At 47.6% G+C, this 18,739-nt stretch overlaps 1 protein-coding gene across 1 annotated transcript in view; it reads right to left on the bottom strand.

The window, feature by feature from the left end:
• Nucleotides 1-2,014: 2,014 nt before the first annotated feature.
• The window catches only part of LRRC75A (leucine rich repeat containing 75A), a 69,325-nt gene continuing 52,600 nt past the window's right edge, over nt 2,015-18,739 (bottom strand). Inside the window, exons 3-4 of the mRNA XM_048519396.1 lie at nt 16,193-16,305; nt 2,015-3,897 (exon numbers count right to left, since the gene is read on the bottom strand). Coding sequence (XP_048375353.1) covers nt 3,285-3,897; nt 16,193-16,305 — 726 coding nt within the window. The 3' untranslated portion in view covers nt 2,015-3,284. The remainder of the gene's footprint in view (nt 3,898-16,192; nt 16,306-18,739) is intronic.

Genomic DNA, 18,739 nt, shown 5'->3' with positions numbered 1-18,739 from the left:
TGTTTTTAAAAGACCACTCCAGTGTCACTGGCTCTTTGATTTCTTGCTGTTAGGGCTATTTTCACAGCGCAGTCTGCACTTCTGTCATCCTCAGGTTTGGTATTGGGAGCAGCATTCTAGGAATATCCCTGGTTTCAGGAAATATTTCTAGCCGTACCGTGAACGGCAGCCCATGGCAAAATCTTCAAAGGCCAGACAGCTCTGAACATAAGGAGACAACTTCCTGAGTCATCTAGACCAATTTTCTGTACTGTGAATGGCAAAAGCTCTCCACGTTTTTCTGGGCAAACAGCAGTGGTATAGCAAGGAGGACATGGGGGGCTAGAGCCCTGGGCACCACTTCCTGGGGGTGCACTGCCATATCCCCCCCCCTTGCAACTGCGCCTCTGCCACGTTTGGTTAAATGCTGGCCAGTGGGGCTGGCCTACCCCCAAACTCCACGTGCAGTTTAAGTGCAGGGCCAGTTGCCCACTTCGATCTCCACATGGCCAGTTGAGGACAGCAGCAAACTGAGTCCCAAAGGCTCTATACCTTTTTCAGGATAAAGATGACTCCAGGTTTGAGAATTCATCTGTCATTTCCTGGACCGTCTTGATTCTAGAATGTTCCATGGGTTCTGTTTCCAAGGGACTAAGACCCAAGCAAAGCATTCTAGAACAAAGATGGTCCAGGAAATGTTGGATGAATTCTCAAATCTTGTGTCATCTTTATCCTGAAAAAGAAGAAGAAGAAGAGTTTGGATTTATATCCCCCCTTTCTCTCCTGCAGGAGACTCAAAGGGGCTTACAATCTCCTTGCCCTCCCCCCCTCACAACAAACACCCTGTGAGGTAGGTGGGGCTGAGAGAGCTCTGAGAAGCTGTGACTAGCCCAAGGTCACCCAGCTGGCATGTGTGGGAGTGTACAGGCTAATCTGAATTCCCTGGATAAGCCTCCACAGCTCAGGCAGCAGAGCGGGGAATCAAACTCGGTTCCTCCAGATTAGATACACGAGCTCTTAACCTCCTACACCACTACTGCTCCTATGATTTTATACTGTTGACTCCGCCCCCAAGCTCCATGAAGAGTTTGGGGGCAGGGCCAGTCAGGTAAGCCTCAGGCTCTGCTTAAGTAAGCTATGCCCCTTCAGTCTTTGTGAGCCTGGCTGCTAAATTCTTTTGAACTAGGGTTTCCACAGGACAGTGTCTGCTCTACCGATGAGCCACGCCTCCCAGGAGGGAACATTCAAGCTGCAGCAGTCTACCTAGCAGCATAAAAGGGGTTTTTATTGTAACTATTGTTTTATTGTGTTGTTCACCGCCCAGAGCCCTTCGGGGGAGGGGCGGTATATAAAACCAATTATAAATAAATAAATAAATATACATTCATCTATTAATTTAGTGCATTTTTATTCTTCTCTTCATCCAAGGAAGGGCAGTACACACAATTCTCCTCCTCCTCCTCAACTCTGCCCTGTGAGGTAGGTTAGGCTGGGAGAAAATGACTTGTTCACGGTCATCCAAGTGAACTTCTATGGCAGTGAGGATTTGAACCTGGGTCTCCCCATTCTTAGTCCAACAGTCTAGCAGCTACGCTACCCCAGCTCCCATGTTGTACCCCATATCCAGTGGTGGGATTCAGCTGGTTCGCACCGGTTCACGGCTGAATGAATCTCACCACCCCAGGGGAAGGGGAGTGAGGGGGATTTCAGAGCCCCAGAGCATATGGGTGCCTTGCTGTCAGGCTGCTACGAGGTGCTAAAAGCCCATCACCCCCACTGGTCCAAGATCATCCAGTAGGCTTCAAGTGGAAATGTGGGGAAACAAAGCTGGTTCATCAGAATAGAGTCCACAGCTCATGTGGAGGATTGGGGAATCAAACCCTGTTCTCCAGATTCAGGTCTGCCACTCTTAATCACTGCAATGAGCTGGCTCCAAGGTTGCATCTTCTGTCATGCAAACAAGCCAAAGTCTACCTCCTCCTCCTCCTCCTCCTCCTCCCAACACCATTCTTCAAAACGGATTGCACAGCAGCCATTTTTATTTCAAACAAGAGGTTTTACTGTTATACCTTTTTGATAAAGCTTATTAAAAAAAACAGGTTCAGCTACATGCAAATCAAGACAGAAGTTGGAGTAGCCAATTCCTACTCAAGGCAGGGCGGCCCTTGGAAAAAAAGATGTGCAGACACCGCAGACGGCAACACGAGCAGATTGAAGACGTGGGTTGCATTTGTGCCTCGGAAGGGAGGGGAGATCGTACAAGGCAGGCAGCCTCCAACACGTTGCAAAAGGATGTTGGCTTTGGAAACGGAAGGAGCCAGGAAACCACTTTGGGTCCTTTTGCTCTTGAAAGGAGGATCTTGCCACGAGGCTCCCATTTACGTCTGGCACTTGGTGGGACAGACGCCTGCCCCGATTTGAAAAAAAACAACAGTGGTCTTGCTTCCTTTAGAAAAAGCAGCTCTTTTCAAAGATTCGGGGAGCAGAGAGGAAAGCACTTTTGGTTACAAAAAAAAACTACAACACTGAACGCACACGGAGAACCGACACAGGCAGACGACCTCCAAGAGACTCCTACGTTTGTTCCACAGGGAATCGAAATACCACAAGACCCGGAAGGCAGCAGTTCCCTCCCCGCACTAAAAAGGAAGGGGGTACCTCTAAGGCTAGTGAGAATCGAGATGCCAGAGATGAGTTTGGGACAGACACTCCTCTCTGCGGCCTCTCCTCTCTTGTCACAGTGGCGGAAGATCCACGGAATGGAAAGCAGCAGCTGGACAGGGTTGATCACAAGATGGCACGAAAGACCATCACCGGTGAACGGAGAAGCACTGCAGCGGGCATCTGGAACTGCCACCCACAAGCTACTGAGTCGTGGGAAAGCTACCCTTTGAACAGAAGAGGTGCGCTCCTGCCAAAGGTTAACCTTTTAACATCCCAACTAATTCGTTCTTCTGGGGAAACCACGGGGGGGACTTAAAAAGTGTCTCTTCACATTTTCTATCTCTCATTTTCTGGGACCCCGCGAGGCAACGGTCTCCTAGACGTTGACTGCGTTTGCCTCAGTGACGAGAATTTGGGTGTTGACCAATCAAAAGCGTAGCCTACCCCACTCGCAACTTGAAGAGTGCGAGCAGGGTTTGGTATGCAGTTTGGTCCTCGCTATTAGTCCCCTAACTAAACTGAGGTTGGCGTTCTTTATTATAACTGTAGCCTCACGAGCATCAGACAAGTCTGGTTAAAAACGTTCTGCTGTTGAGGTATCTATTTTAGAGCATCTTGGTCCAGCGTGAGGTGGTGGCACTTCATGTCTGAACCATTACAGGGACAGCCTCCTCCGGAGCTTCACACGGCAGCAGCCGAACCTTAATCACCTCACATGTCCGTACCTGCCTGGGCCTTGCGTCGTCCACACAATCGCTTCTGTCCTCGTCCTCTGAGCACGGGTAATCTTGGCTCTCCACCGGGGTCTCTTGGCTTTCCAGGTCACTCACCTGACCCTCACCAAATTCAAGGATAGTTGGCAGGTTGCCTTGCTTGGGGCATCGTTTTTTAAGGCTGACCAGGAAAGGCTGCGGCAAGGAGAAAATGTCCACGTTATTTCCCAGGTCAATCCAAGTCATGCTGGGAAAGTTCTTGGGGTCCTTCACAGCTTCCGTCAGGTCCCGGAGGATGGTCTTTGTGAGTCTGTTGCCATTGAGGGAGAGAGTCATGAGGTGCGGCAGGCCGCTGAGCACCGGCAAGAGTTGGAGGAACATCTCGTCCGTCAGCTCGGTGAAGCAGAGCTCCACGTTCTCGATGTGCTCCGCGGTGTTCAGCAAGTAGGGGATGATCCGGTCCAGTTCTTTTAGCGTCAGAGGGATGCCGGACAGGTCCACTGTGTTGTCTCGGGGATTTCCCACCAGGATGGCTTTCAAACTGCAAGAGAACGAGAGAAATGTGAAATCTCAGGTCTCCCCAGCAGCCCTTTCCTTCTAGGCTGAGCACTCCCCAGCAGTGCTGATGCCATCGGCTCCGTCCAAAGAAGACAGAGACACTCTGGTGTTTGCGCAAGGCCTGATTTCAAATTCAAATATTTGGCTAGCTAGAGCAAGTGGCTTTAGGCCCTGCAAGCGCAACCCAGGAAACTGACAGGAAGAACAATAAATTAAATCAAAGAGCCGCAATAGCACTAAGAAGAAGAAGAGTTGGATTTATATCCCCCCTTTCTCTCCTGTAGGAGACTCAAGGGGGTTTACAAACACCTTTCCCTTCCCCCCCCCACAACAAACACCCCATGAGGTGGGTGGGGCTGAGATAGCTCAGAAGGACTGTGACTAGCCCAAGGTCACCCAGCAGGAATGTAGGAGTGTGGAAACACATCTGGTTCACACCAGCAAGCCTCTACACCAGATGTCCTACATCCTAATCCATGTGAAGCTGTCGGTTTGTTTGACGGTTAGTTGGTGGTTTTGGTGGGTCCCAAACCCTTATACATAGCATAACCCACCCTGGGTGAACTAGGAAACGTGGGATATTTTTCCAAACTGCAGACTGAGGATGCAAACTCTGAAGTCAATAGCAAGAGGGGGAAATCCATTTTTCTGACAGCGCCCTGGCTCTCCAGTGCCCATCTGACCGCGTTACTAGAGACAAAGAACAAACATCTTTCCTCATTTATCACTCCTAGCTGGCTTATTTGCAGACAACAGCCAGGGAGCACATTATCCCAGCAGAACACGATGCTTGTGCCAACAATTTGTCTGCCGTGAGTCACTCTCTTCCGAAATAGATCTGCCAGGAGGGCTATCCAAAAATGACCCTCTAGTGTAATATGCCTTTGCTTTATTTGCTTGAAAGAGCTGGCCCAGGCAGCAGAGAGAAAAATATCATTGCTCCAAACAGCACTAAAACATTAGAAGAGGAAGAGGAAGAAGAAGAGAAGTTTGGATTTATACCCCACCTTTCTTTCCTGTAAGGAGACTCAAGGTGGCTTACAAGCTCCTTTCCCTTCCTCTCCCCACAACAGACACATCGTGAGGCAGGTGGGGCTGAGAGAGTTCTGAGAGAACTGTGACTAGCCCAAGGTCACCCAGCAGGAATGTTGGGAGTGTGGAAACACATCCGATTCACCAGATAAGCCTCCGCCACTCAGGTGGAGGAGAGGGGAACGAAACCCGGTTCTCCAGATTAGAATCCACCTGCTTTTAACCACTGCACCATGCTGGCTCGCTACCTCGCAAGGTTGTTGTGAAGATGAAACAGAGAAAGGGAGATCCATGGATGCTGCCCTGAGCTTCTTAGAGGAAGGGTGAGATAAACATTGCTGAAAGAATGCACACAAAAAATACGAGCTTCACCAGTTTCTAGAACGGTTTCCAGGATGTGTCTCAAGGGCAAGCTCGGAAATACGAAGAAATCACGTGTTCACTTCTCCTTTCCCTCATTCCTCCTTTCTCTGAACCTTCCCTGCCACTTGCCTGGGCTGCTGCCAACCAACCGAGCTGATCCAGCGTTTCCCCAGTTTTGCACCTTCCAAGCAATGCTCAAGCTGGCCAGTTGGCTGGAAAGACACTCTCTAGCATCGTCTCCAACTGGATGCTGCACTGGGGGCTATGCCATTTGGAATAGAGCGGCACGACATTCCCAACCGCCTTATCTAAACCCTGCACACACGCAGAAAGATTCCCGGGAAGGCTCTGCCTTCAGAGCAACGTTAAGAGCAGGACATAAGCATCTTAAATAAATAAGATTAGGCAGCCGGTCTCTCCCAGACGTTTTCGTCTCCTGGCATTTCAAATCTCTTGACTGACAGAGGGAGAGATTAGAATGTGCCTGGAGCAAAGCAGGAGCAGGTTTTCCTCTCCCGTTCCCCCCACCCTCCAGTTGTTAGATCCAGAGGAAATGCCACTGTCTGGCTCTGCAAATACCCGTGAGGCTATATGTACATCCCCAGACTTTGGGCAGAAAGATATTAGGCAGGGAAAAGATGCCCTTGGAGAAAGCCCAGGATTTTGGTTGCTTCTTTCCTTCTAGGCTGAGCACTCCAATCATGCAGAGATACCAACCTCCAGTGTGACCTGGGAATCCCCTGGAACAACAGCTCATCTCCAGAGATCAGTTCCGCAGGAGAAAGGGGATGCTTTGGAGGGTGGAGTCTATAGCATTGTACCCTCCCCCCCAGGTCCTTGTCCTCCCCTGGCCCCACCCCAAATCTCCAGGAGTCTCCTAACCTGCAACCCTACCCTGCCCATCTCCCGCTGGTAGCCAGGTTGAATGTGGCAGCCCTACCCCAATCCCACCTAATCATTAAGTACATTATTAAACACTTCAGAAAAATCTCCTGCTGTCTCCAGGGGACTCAGACAGGGGGAGAGGAATGTGGAGGAAGGCAGACGGTACGGAAACCCTCAGAAAAGCCAGAAGCTGCAAACACCCGGGCAGGTAGCAGCCAGCTGGTTTCCCTTCATTCTCAATTCCAGCCAGGTTTTCCCCTTGAAAGCTTCAGAGCTTTCCCAATTCCAACTACTGCAGCAGTGCAGAACATAGTCTCAGATTAGTTTGAACAGAGAAAGGCTAAAGCTCAGGAAGGAAGGATGGAGGGAAAGGAAAGATATTGTTGGCTCTTGTCTCGGGAAGCGCAGGCAGCAGGGCTCGGCACCATCCTCCGAAAGTGACAGAGGGGAGACACTCACACCCCACCCGGCAAGCTTGCTTTCCCCTGCTCCCACACAACCCAGCGACACGCACTGCGTTTCTCGTTTTTCATCTTCCCTTCCGTGCAGCGGGAGCTGTCAGAAGGAGAAGCCTCGGCTGTGTGAAGGATGGAGACGTTCGAAGGCATATTAAAATAACAAGCACACATTAATGCGGAGTCAGGAGGACGTGAGGAACGAGCCCTTTCGAAATGCACACAGGCTGCAAAGCCCAGCCGCGTCGACCCTTGGAGGCCGCTGCGGGAGCCTTAATTCGACTCCACCGCGTGGGAGTGACGGGAACTAAGGTATTTACCAATCTGAAAGAGATCCGTCATCAGCAGAGCACTTCCATTTCCTGGATTCCGTGCGTCCACAAACTTAGCCAGGTCGGATGTGCTCCTCTTCCCACATACACACAAACGTTCGTTTACGTACATGCCCTGCATCCCAGAGAAACTTCTCCAGGGGCAAGAACAAACTGGAACTCAGAAGGCACAACACAAGTGCAATTCCAGATTCACTGGTGTTCTAGGGGATGTCTCTTCCAGATAAAGAAGAAGAAGAAGAAGAGTTTGGATTTATATCCCCCCTTTCTCTCCTGCAGGAGACTCAAAGGGGCTTACAATCTCCTTGCCCTTCCCCCCTCACAACAAACACCCTGTGAGGTGGGTGGGGCTGAGAGAGCTCCAAGAAGCTGTGACTAGCCCAAGGTCACCCAGCTGGCATGTGTGGGAGTGTACAGGCTAATCTGAATTCCCCCAGATAAGCCTCCACAGCTCAGGCGGCAGAGCTGGGAATCAAACCCGGTTCCTCCAGATTAGATACACGAGCTCTTAACCTCCTACGCCACTGCTGCTGATATGGCCATGCCATATCAGACAGGCACCACTGCCCTGCTACGTGTCATGTCCATGATTCATTCAAACTCAGGATTTCATCAATCAGAAGTCTTTACTGGAATGAACCCCTGGCTTCTGCAGAGCTAGTTCTGACCCGCTCCCCAGATGCCCATAGCTTTATTACCTCTGTTGTCCACTCCCTCCCCAAGTAAAGTAAAAGAGGAGGAGAGCGAAAGTCCTTTCCCAAGGTCTAGGGAAAGATAGAGAGCCATCTGGCGACCCCTCCCTTCGCGGAGAAGGCCAGAGATGCCACTGTTATCTACAACTGCAAGCACAGAAAGAAAGAATAAATGAATGGAGAGATTCACTAAGCCAAAGAGGCCCCAGACATTAAACACACACTGACACTACGAAGCCCACGTGACATATCCATCAAAGGCTGGCGCAGCAAAAGTGAACAACTGTGAGAATACCATAGCTCTGAGAGGCCTCCCCCGCTCCCCAGATTTCGAACAGAGGACCTTGGTTTTCTCCTGCCTCTTGGGAACAGCTATCGCAGCAGCGGAAGCAAAGAAATGAACAGCGGACTATCTTTGCTCATTGCAGGAACAAACGGATTTGTTCAGTGTATCTGTGAGAGCAATGATCGCATCGCTATGCTCTAGGGGGAAAGGCAAAAAAGTTGCTTTCATTTTGTAGTCAGAATTGGAAGATTATTTGCTAATCGTTGCTAACGAGCCTGTTTGTTAAGGCTTTAATTCTTCATGAGATGCCTCGGTGAACCAAAGGAAAAGTAGCACAAAGCACTGCGGTATTTGCAGGACGTAATTCCTTTTTGCAATGATTCCGCTGTTGAAATAGTTGTGCTTTTCTGGAGCAAGAGAGGAGAATCCAGGCTTTGAGGCTACCAAGAATGTCTAGCACAAAAGGATTTGAAATTGTAATCCTGCCGAGGGGCCGAGAAAGATCACTAATGATTGCTCATATTTTTCAAGTTCAAGCCCATGCTTACTTAAAAATAAGCCCTGATACTTTTCAGTAAGTTGCATTTATAGCAAGTATACAAGGGATTGCTTAAGAATGTGAAAAGTGCTTGCTAGATCATAGCCATCTTCTGTTTTTCACAGCAAATTTGGAAAACCCACAAATGGGGAAGTAACTCTCCATCTGTTTGTTTTGCAGCAAGTGAAATTCAGATATACTGCTTTGGAATGTTGGAGCTTTTGTGTAGCCCTGATGGCCAGCCCATTAACAGACCTACCACAAGGCCCTTCTCCAACACTTTAACCCAGGGGTGTCAAATATGTGGCCTGAGGGCCAGATTTGCCCCCCCCCCCCAGAGGGCTTAACAGGCCTGCGAATCAGCTGAAACAACCCCCCCCCCCTCACTCCTGATCTGGCTAGGGAGGCAAGCCTATGTGGGCTCAGCAGGTCAGATCAGAAAGGGGGGGTGGGGGGGTGTCTCAATGGGCTTGCAGGCCTGGTAAGCCCTCTCAAGCTGAGGTAGTGACCCCCCCATGCCAATCTGGGTTGGGGAGCCTGCTGGGGGCTCGCCAGCTGAGGCAGCCACCCCTCCCTCCCTCGGCCCAGCTTGACCAAGTCACATTCATGTTATATCCAGCCCTTCTAACAAACAATTTTGATGCCCTGCTCTAACCACTACACCTGCTGGCTCCCGCCGACATCCATCTTTTACAAGGAGTCACACGCTACATCTACAAACTGCCGGGACTGCCAATAGGTACCCTTGTTTTGGACTGGGGACTAGTCCAGAAGAACCCTCAGGGCCTATAGCTACTAACTGCATCGCTGAAAGGAAATAATTGAACAAAGCTTGTTAGGATTCAGGAAACACACGCAGTAGAAGCTGCTAATTAAAAATGGGACTGGTAATTAAAAACAGGACAGCACACAGTTAAACCTTTTAATTTATGCTTCAGAGAGTTCCTTGCATCTCTTCTGTTCTGAAATGGCTTCTTGCTGACACATCCGAGTAACTATAATTACATGCTAATAGGGTGACAAGAGGTGGCCATTTCCTCCTTTGGCTTGAAAAAAAAACTCCTGACCTTCCACGATCCCCCAGCTTTGCTGGTTCAAAGATGGCTGAGGCTCTGCCATATTCCTTTGTCATTTATTAAATTAGCAGAAAATATTTTTGCTGGAGACAAAAGGGTGGCAAGAAGTCTGAAACATTTGCTTATTTGGACCGTGCCTCAAAGAGCATCCCGGTTTTGGTTCAAAACGGGGGGGATTGGAAAACTTGGTGAAAATCCACCAGCTGACAGCGTGATGTAGTGGTTAAGAGCAGGTGGATTCTAATCTGGAGAACCGGGTTTGATTCCCCACTCCTCCACCTGAGTGGCGGAGGCTTATCTGGTGAACCAGATGTGTTTCCACACTCCGACATTCCTGCTGGGTGACCTTGGGCTAGTCACAGTTCTCTCAGAACTCTCTCAGCCCCACCTGCCTCACCAGGTGTGGGGAGAGGAAGGGAAAGGAGCTTGTAGGCCACCTTGAGTCTCCTTTCAGGAGAGAAAGGTGGGGTATGAATCCAAACTCTTCTTCTTCATCATCTGCAGAGCTCATGATTTGATGTGGACTGTCAGGGCTGATTTCTAAAAACTGATAAAACACCGGCTCTGGCATCAGTGAAAGCACTCAGACAGTGAAGAAGAGGTGGGAAACAGGAGCTGGTCCCTTGGAAGTGACAGCCAGGCAATATAAAACCCCACACTTCTACAGACTTTTCCCAGAAAGAGGCTACCTGGTAGGACAGAGATTGTTACCGTTATACCACCTGTCAAAGGAGCGCCTCAAAGCTGTGAATTGTTGCAGCTTCCCATGCAGTGATACAGGACAATGCAACTGTACAGTAAGCCTGTTCTCCCAGGATAACCCTACAAGAACTCATGACGGAGCAGAGAATCTGCTCCAAGCAACGTGGGACAGTACGGTGGCAGCTCCGGCCGCACCTGCAGTTCTTGGTTCCAGGTCTATTTGGGAACAGAGGTCTGTGCTACTCGGCCCTTTCTGTGACAACTGTATGCAAATTTCCAGTCCAACATGCCGTGTTAAATAGCTACAGATCAAGCTATCAGGCCATCAGCAAAAGACCCTTCAACAACCACAGGAGAAGGTGCCATATTCATTTATCTAATTCCAAAGCAAATGTAATATCTTGCCCTTGTATGAAGCACTACACATACCTGAGCTTGGCTACAAAATAGGACACAGCTATTGTGAAAGAACAGAGAGATCAAGCCAAGGCCTCCAAACAGCACAGGTGTTTTGGAAGTTGATTGGGTATTTGCCATCCAAAGTAGAATCATACCCTTCAGTGGGCTTTTAAAGGTCTCTGCTCAGAATTGCAGGGCAGCGAACAAAGGTTTCCAGTACCCATTTTGGTCCACTGACACTAGTGGCATTTCAATTTGGTTGAACCTTTGAGTGCTCCCAGACTACATATTGCTGATAGGGGCTACTTCACTGGCTGTAGAACAAGTTTTTCTTAGCTCTTGCCTCCCTAGATATTGGGGATCTTGAACTTGACAGGTGGGCTGGAAAGGTCTGGATTTTAGAGCCACTAGTTCTGGAAAAATCCAGAATCAGCCGTGTGCGTGAGCCATGAAATTATTGGAAACAACCTCGTTCTTTTTCTTTGTTTTTCTCTTAGTTAGTCTTTTGTTTTCTTTCTTATTTTTTCCTTTTTTAATCTCTTTTATATATTATTGTTATTACTGTTCAAGTATAGTTATTTTTTTTACTTTTCTCAACTTTCTTTTCCTGTAATTCCTTGTTGATAAAATAAATATTGCTTGGAAAAAAACCCCCCAAAAGCATACCTTTTTAAAAGACCCACCAAACAACATAAAGCCAAATGAATCATAGCCCCGTAAAAGCTTGTGAGTTTCCTAGAATTCCTCATCCGAAGGCTGGTTGTGCAATACAAAAAAAAAAAGGGCAGGAGGCAAAAATAAGTTGATTCAAGACGTGGTGGCAAAGTCTCAAGTCTGCAGTTGGTGAGATGAAAAACAGGAGTTGCTACAGATTGAATTGGATGCATTTCTATGGGTACACAGCAGGTTTTAAGTTGCACCAGGCTGCTTGAATAAAGGAGAGAAAACCAATGGTACACTGTTTCTGCGAATATGGAAGGTCGCAACCAGTGAAGTTCCTTTCCAAATCTAAATGGGACACACAGGTCTTCAGTGAAGGGAGAACGTTAAAAACAAAACAAAACACCAGAGTCCCTTATAGGAATAAACAGAGCTTTAATTAAGATGGAAAAGCTAACAGAAGCCAAATTAGGTAATTAGGTAGTCATCTTCAGTCTTTCTAGACCAGGGGTGTCAAACTTGCGGCCCTCCAGATGTTCATGAACTACAATTCCCATCAGTCCCTCCCAACATGAACATTGGTTATACTGGCAAGGGCTGATGGGAATTGTAGTTCATGAACATCTGGAGGGCCGTGAATTTGACACCTGTGTTCTAGACTGTAGGCTCCTTCTGCACATGCAGAATTATGCACTCAATCCACTTTCAATGCACTTTGCAGCTGGATTTTACTGTGCAGAATAGCAAAATCCACTTGCAAACAATTGTGAAAGTGGATTGAGAGTGCATTGTTCTGCATGTGCGGAAGGGGCCTTACTGAGCATGGGATCCACTGGACAGCAAGAATATAATCTACATGAGAGTCACGTGCCAGAGAGAGGGGGACCAAGAGTTATGATCTCACCAGGGCCAGAGGCAGCAAAGCAGAAGAGCCAGGAACAGGAAATACCACCCGAGCCTCGGGAAATGTATAGGAGTAAAGAACAAGCCAGAGGCCAAAGCCACAGAGATCACTGACCTTCGGTCTAGTGCTCTTTCCATGGGAATGCAAGCAGAGACAGTGGGTGTGTATTTCTAGAGAGCTATTCTGTATTAGTCAAAAAAGAAGGGGGGGATAGAAAAGGGAGCTCTATAAGGGTCTGAAACCCACCAGTGGGCTAGTAGATGAGAGGCAAACAATCCCTACAAGTCAAGTCCCATTTGAAAACAGCTTTCCCCACTGAAGCATCCTTCTCTTTGACAGCTAAATTTGGCAATTCTCAAAAAATAGACGAAGGTACTAAGCAGCTGTATTGATCCAGAGAGAACAGAAGGCAGGAACTGACTGTGACAGTTCCTTCTACCTTTGCTACATGTATTTTCCCTGCATACAGTGCTGGTTCATTAGATTACGGTTGAGGCCTGCTGTCTCTCTGATGTTTTGTCTTGGTTCTGTATGTTCTTAATTTTTCTGAGTAGGCATAAGTAGGCTTTTCTGACAGATTGCTTGCTTATAGGGCTATGAAAGTCTACACTGAAAGGACTTGGCAGGCACTTCCTGTAAGGCAGAGACAGCAGTCTGCAATCAACTTCCCTCCTCTCTAGGATTACAGTAATACCGGTTCGTCCAAGTCATGTCCTCCGGCTCCAGGGGAGAAATTCCAAAAACAAAAAGTCATGCACTGATTTTGTTTCCTCGTACCGAACCCCACCAGCTCAGTGAAGAGGTTCTCCAAGACACCAACGCTTGCAGGCGGCTTCGTGGCGATTTTTAATTGGTCCTAATAAAAGGCGTTATCACAACCTGGGTTTTTGGGACTAGATCATTAACAGCATCCCACAAACCCAAATCCCCTGGGCTTCCTTCCCTGCCTGTATCCCTCATCCAAAAGCCCCTCTAAAGTAGAGTTACTCATCTGTTTTCCATTCTGACCTTTTAAATAAGCAACACGTACAGTCTGTGTAGGAGATCACAATACAGTTCATTTACACACCAAAGTTTATATTATATCAGCTATCATGACAAAGCGCCCTTCCTGTCAAACCTCTTCCCTCCCATACTTTGAACCACATGGCTTTTAACAATCTTTCTTATACCAGGAGAAGCTTCTTGAATTTTTAATCACACCTTCCTATCTTATCGTTTGTTTGAAAGCTACATAGCTGAGCAGCAAATCCTATCAAGTAATCCAAGCATTTTCACCTGTAAAGTTGGTGCACTTAAACCCAGCGTGGTCCAATCTCATCACAGCTGAGAAGCTAAGCTGTGTCGGCCAGTCAGATGGGAGACCACCAAACAAGACTAGGATGGCCAAGTGGAGGAAGGCGATGGCAAACCACCTCTGCTTGTCGATTGCCTTGAAAACCTCTTGGCCCCGGGGTCCCCATGAGTCAGTTGCAATGTGACATCGCACAATTACTATTTATTCTATTTAACAGAGCATGGTCAATAAACATAATGCCACAGAAAGTTGCTCAATTGGCACTTAAGCATCTCTGTAGGATTCTGCATGTAATTTGGGAACTTAATGGAGCATTTCCACCTCTTTACAGGGACCAAGCGTGTCTCCTCTCCCTGATGGAGAAAGTGTTCACCAAGGCCTGTTCAGCTTACAACTTCTGTTCCAGTTAGTTTGTATGCTGCCTTTCAGTCCTATCAAAGGCCTTCAAAGCAGATTCATAAGAACAAGCCAGCTGGATCAGACCAGAGTCCATCTAGTCCAGCTCTCTGCTACTCGCAGTGGCCCACCAGGTACCTTTGGGAGCTCACCTGCAGGATGGGAAAGCAATGGCCTTCTGCGGCTGTTGCTCCCAATCACCTGGTCTGTTAAGGCATTTGCAATCTCAGATCAAAGAGGATCAAGATTGGTAGCCATAAATCGACTTCTCCTCCATAAATCTGCCCAAGCCCCTTTTAAAGCTATCCAGGTTAGTGGCCATCACCACCTCCTGTGGCAGCATATTCCAAACACCAATCACACGTTGCGTGAAGAAGTGTTTCCTTTTATTAGTTCTAATTCTTCCCCACTTCCAACGCTTTTTAAACAAATATTTATTTTCTCCATCAAAATATACATACTGCAGCAAAAAACTGATAACATAACATACAATCCATACTTCCAATACACATGATTTGCTAATGAATACTTATGAAAACAATTAATGAACACATTCAGAAATAAAAAGGGGGGGGGAATAGCGCAAAAACGCTGATAGAAAAGCAGAAGAAAAATGGACTTAAGAAAGGTAGATTTAATGCAGAGGTAGGATAACCACAAGTTCAAAATTATAAAGGTAAAGTTTCCCCTTCAGTCGTGTCCGACCCTGGGGTACCACTGCGAGCAGTGATTTTATAGGCAAGCTGTTTTTGTGGGGTAGTTTGCCATTGCTTTCCCCGGCTATTCTTTACCCTCTAGCTATGAGCGAAGTACTCATTTACCGACCAAGAAATGGATGGATGGATGAGTTGACCATGGGCCAGCTGCCAGGATATCTGACCCACGGGTGGCTCAAACTCCTGGCTGCGTGGCAGTGCAAGCACTTAACCACTATGCCACGCAGCTCTTTTCAACATTATAGTCATGTAGTAAACCTAATTAAGAGCCTCTGTAAGCTCTGCTCACAGTCTGAGTTCTATCCCAAAGGAAGTCAGTTTTAGATAGCTGGTTCAGGGTTGACTCAGTCTTCCATCCTTCCCAAGTTGTTAAAATGAATACTCAGCTTGCTAGGGGTAAAGTGTAGATAACTGGGGAAGGCAGTGGCATGCCACACTGTATGTTAGGTCTCCAACCTTAAGCCAATAAACAAACTCTGTGGTGTTGATCAGTAGTGTTTATTGCTGAGGCGTCGAAGCACCCAAGCTCAGCAAAGCCAGCTCTGACAAACCTGGCCTTTGCCATTCCCTTTATCCCACAGGAAGTCCCCCATCCCGCTTTCCCAAGAAGTTGTGAAAAACAGTCCCCGGAGCTGAGGCGCCCCAAGGTTGGTGGCAGATAGTAAGAAAAAGCCGCTTGGCTTCCTGCCCCCACAAGATAACAGATGCAACTCTGTTTCCCATGGGACCAGGGTATCAGGGGTTAGTCTAGTTATCTACAAAGAATGTGAAGCCATAAAGTAAAGATCAAGGAAAGAATGCCCCAGATGGCGGTGGTAACATATAGCAGGCTGGTTACATATATATTTTAGCAGCATTGATTTGTAGCTATAAGCAGTTACATTGAGGTAGGAATGCACCTCAATTACATAGATGCAATCCCCCTGACACCATAAACATAGTCTGCCTAGTGAATGTTATGATGTGATGCACCCAATGGATTAGTAAAGACCCAGTGCTTGTACAGGGAACTACCTTTAGGTAAACCTAATTACACATTAATTCAGATGTGTCGTAGAATTACTACCTTAAGAACTCCCTCAGGCTTTATCCTGAGCCCTGCAGGGTTAGGGCAGGACTTAAATTTAAAAGAAAATTCAGGATATGACTGACAAATTCATACTGAAGTTATCTTGGGACAGACGGCTGGTGGCAAACTTTTAGACAATTTTAAATACCGGGACACAACCTCCTTCGAAATTTCTTCTCCATCCTCAGTCTGTGCATGACATGGTAAGCTTTCCCTCTATAGCATAGGTGTCAAACTTGTGGCCCTCCAGATGTAATGGACTACAGTTCCCATCATCCCCTGCCAGCATGATGCTGGCAGGGGATGATGGGAACTGTAGTCCATAACATCTGGAGGGATGCGAGTTTGACACCTGTGCTCTACAGATACAACATCTCTACCAAGTTCTGGCTCTTTGTTCCCCCTCTCTGTGCCACCAAAATGTCTCCCAGCACAAAGAAGGCCGCAAGCGCCTTGCTCTCCGCAGCGTTACTCACCAAGCCTGCGGTTTCCTCTTCACAATGCCTTGGCGCCGCCATTGGGAGTGAGGGCTCAGGTGATAGGTCAGCTGCCTGCAGAGCTTCTCCATGGCCCCCAGTGAATCCCCCTCCTGCAAAGGGAAGAAAGATGGAAGGAGAAGCATGGGTTCACCACGGGAAGGCAAGAGCACAGGTCAGCCAACTGCTCCAACATCATGATAACAAAGAAGAAGATGGGAGGAGTTTGGATTTATACCCTACCTTTCTCTCCTGTAAGGAGATGTGAAGTGGCTTACAAATTCCCTTCCCTTCCCCTCCCACCTTGTGCAGTAGGTGAGGCTGAAAGAGTTCTGAGAGGGGACACCCAAGCAGCCTACATGGTTCTGCCCTCTTCCATTGAACCAAACAACAGCCTTGTGAGGGAGTTTAACCCGAGGCAATGCGACTGGCCCAGGTTCATGCCGCAGTTTCCGTGACTGTTTGGGCATTCAAACCTGGGTCTCTCAGTTCCTGGCCTGATGCTCTAACCACTACACCACGCTGGCTTGGCTGGACTGAATGCCTAAGCAGCACCAGGCACCATATAATACTAATTAGCCCATGACAGCAGCATGAGAGACCCATTGAAGTTGTGACAGTGCCATAATCCCCCACCGCCACCATCAAGCACAGAGACAAAATCTCCAGCAGGTTATTCAGAAAAACAACATATCCTCCGTTTCCCACTCTATTTTCCCAACAGTCAAAAAAAGTTTCAGAAGAGATCAGCTCATCTTCGTTTGCCAGACTCTCGGTGCTCACCACACCCCATCGGCGGAGGCAGACTTCACATCTGGCCACATTGCCGACGTGTTGCCGAGGGACCGCAGGAAGCCGCTCCGCAAGCGCTCATTATTTCAGGCAGTCTGTTCAGAAACAGGTACCGCAAACATTTGCAGTCTCATTGCCAATATGACATCTCAGTACCATGACAGCAGAGAACACACGAAAAATCAGAGTCACAGCAAAGAGTGAGTCATGCGCCAAGCCCCACTGACATTCAAGAGCGCAAAGATGCCATCCACTGTGACTGAACTCTAAGTACCCAATCTGTGAGAACAGGAGCGGGGAACAGAACCCAATTCCAGGCTGCTCTTTGCAGAGGAGAGAGAGCATCTCGGCATATGTTTTTTAGACAAACACCCAGACTATTACGAAGACAGGGAGACAGCGTGCACCTGCGCACAGATTTCTCCGTTGGGAAGTAGGTTCCAGTCCACAAAAACTGATGCCACAATAAATCTATTTGTCGCCAATCAAGTCGTGTGTTTGTTTGTGTGTGCTTAAAACCATAGCAAATGTAAATAAGAGTGATTTCCAAGAAAATTTATTCAGGACCAAAAGGCAAGGGTAAAAATTTATTCAGGACCAAAAGGCAAGGGTAAAAATAGTTAAAAATAGTTAAGATTCGAGCCCAGTAACAGAGCCCAGCGGCAACAGTAGGGTGGTGTAATGGTTCAGAATGGCAGACTAGCCTGGAGAACTGTTTTTTTTAAATAGAGCTACAAAAACATTAAAAAGATTTAGGGAAGAAAAAAATAGATACAAACGATAATGATGGTATAATATAGAACATAAGAACAAGCCAGCTGGATCAGACCAGAGTCCATCTAGTCCAGCTCTCTGCTACTCGCAGTGGCCCACCAGGTGCCTTTGGGAGCTCACATGCAGGATGTGAAAGCAATGGCCTTCTGCGGCTGTTGCTCCCGAGCACCTGGACTGTTAAGGCATTTGCAATCTCAGATCAAAGAGGATCAAGATTGGTAGCCATAAATCGACTTCTCCTCCATAAATCTGTCCAAGCCCCTTTTAAAGCTATCCAGGTTAGTGGCCATCACCGCCTCCTGTGGCAGCATATTCCAAACACCAATCACACGTTGCGTGAAGAAGTGTTTCCTTTTATTAGTCCTAATTCTCCCCCCCAGCATTTTCAACAGATCTGCAATAGTAGTATCCAAGAGGAAAAAAATATATATAGTCCTTCAGTTGATTAAAAGCATATTAGAAGACTCAATTTTTCCTCTGTACAGCAGATCCAGTAAGAAAAAGATTTCTTTAAAAAAGAATCCAGAAGAAAACCCCCTCAAAAAATAGTAAGAAAAGAAAAGAAAAACCACAGGGAGACTGAAATTATAGAAAAAGAAAGGAGTGAAGAGATGGGGTGGTGGTGTTTCCTTCTAAAAGCTGAAAGGCTAGCACACACCTACAGATCCTGGATATTTTCAGAACTAGTGGGTCTATTAGCAATCCCCAATGAATTCACCCGTCAAATTGAAGATCCCCAGAGCTCCTGGGAGGCTACAGTCCGATCCCATCTGCTCTTATGCCAGCTCTTATGCCCCTTTCAGTAATGCGTGGCAGGGAGCTCATAAGAACTCAAACTAGCCAAAGCCCCATCTTCCCCAGAAGTCCCTAGAGAACCGGGTTTGATTCCTCACTCCTTGACGTGACTGGCAGACTCTTACCTGGTGAACCAAATTTGTTTCCCTACACCTACATTCCTGCTGGGTGACCCTGAGCTAGTCA

The sequence above is a fragment of the Sphaerodactylus townsendi genome, linkage group LG16 (assembly GCF_021028975.2).
Source record: "Sphaerodactylus townsendi isolate TG3544 linkage group LG16, MPM_Stown_v2.3, whole genome shotgun sequence".
Lineage (NCBI taxonomy): Eukaryota > Metazoa > Chordata > Lepidosauria > Squamata > Sphaerodactylidae > Sphaerodactylus > Sphaerodactylus townsendi.
Note: the sequence above shows the minus strand (reverse complement) of the source record. Positions and strands in the feature narration are given on the sequence as shown.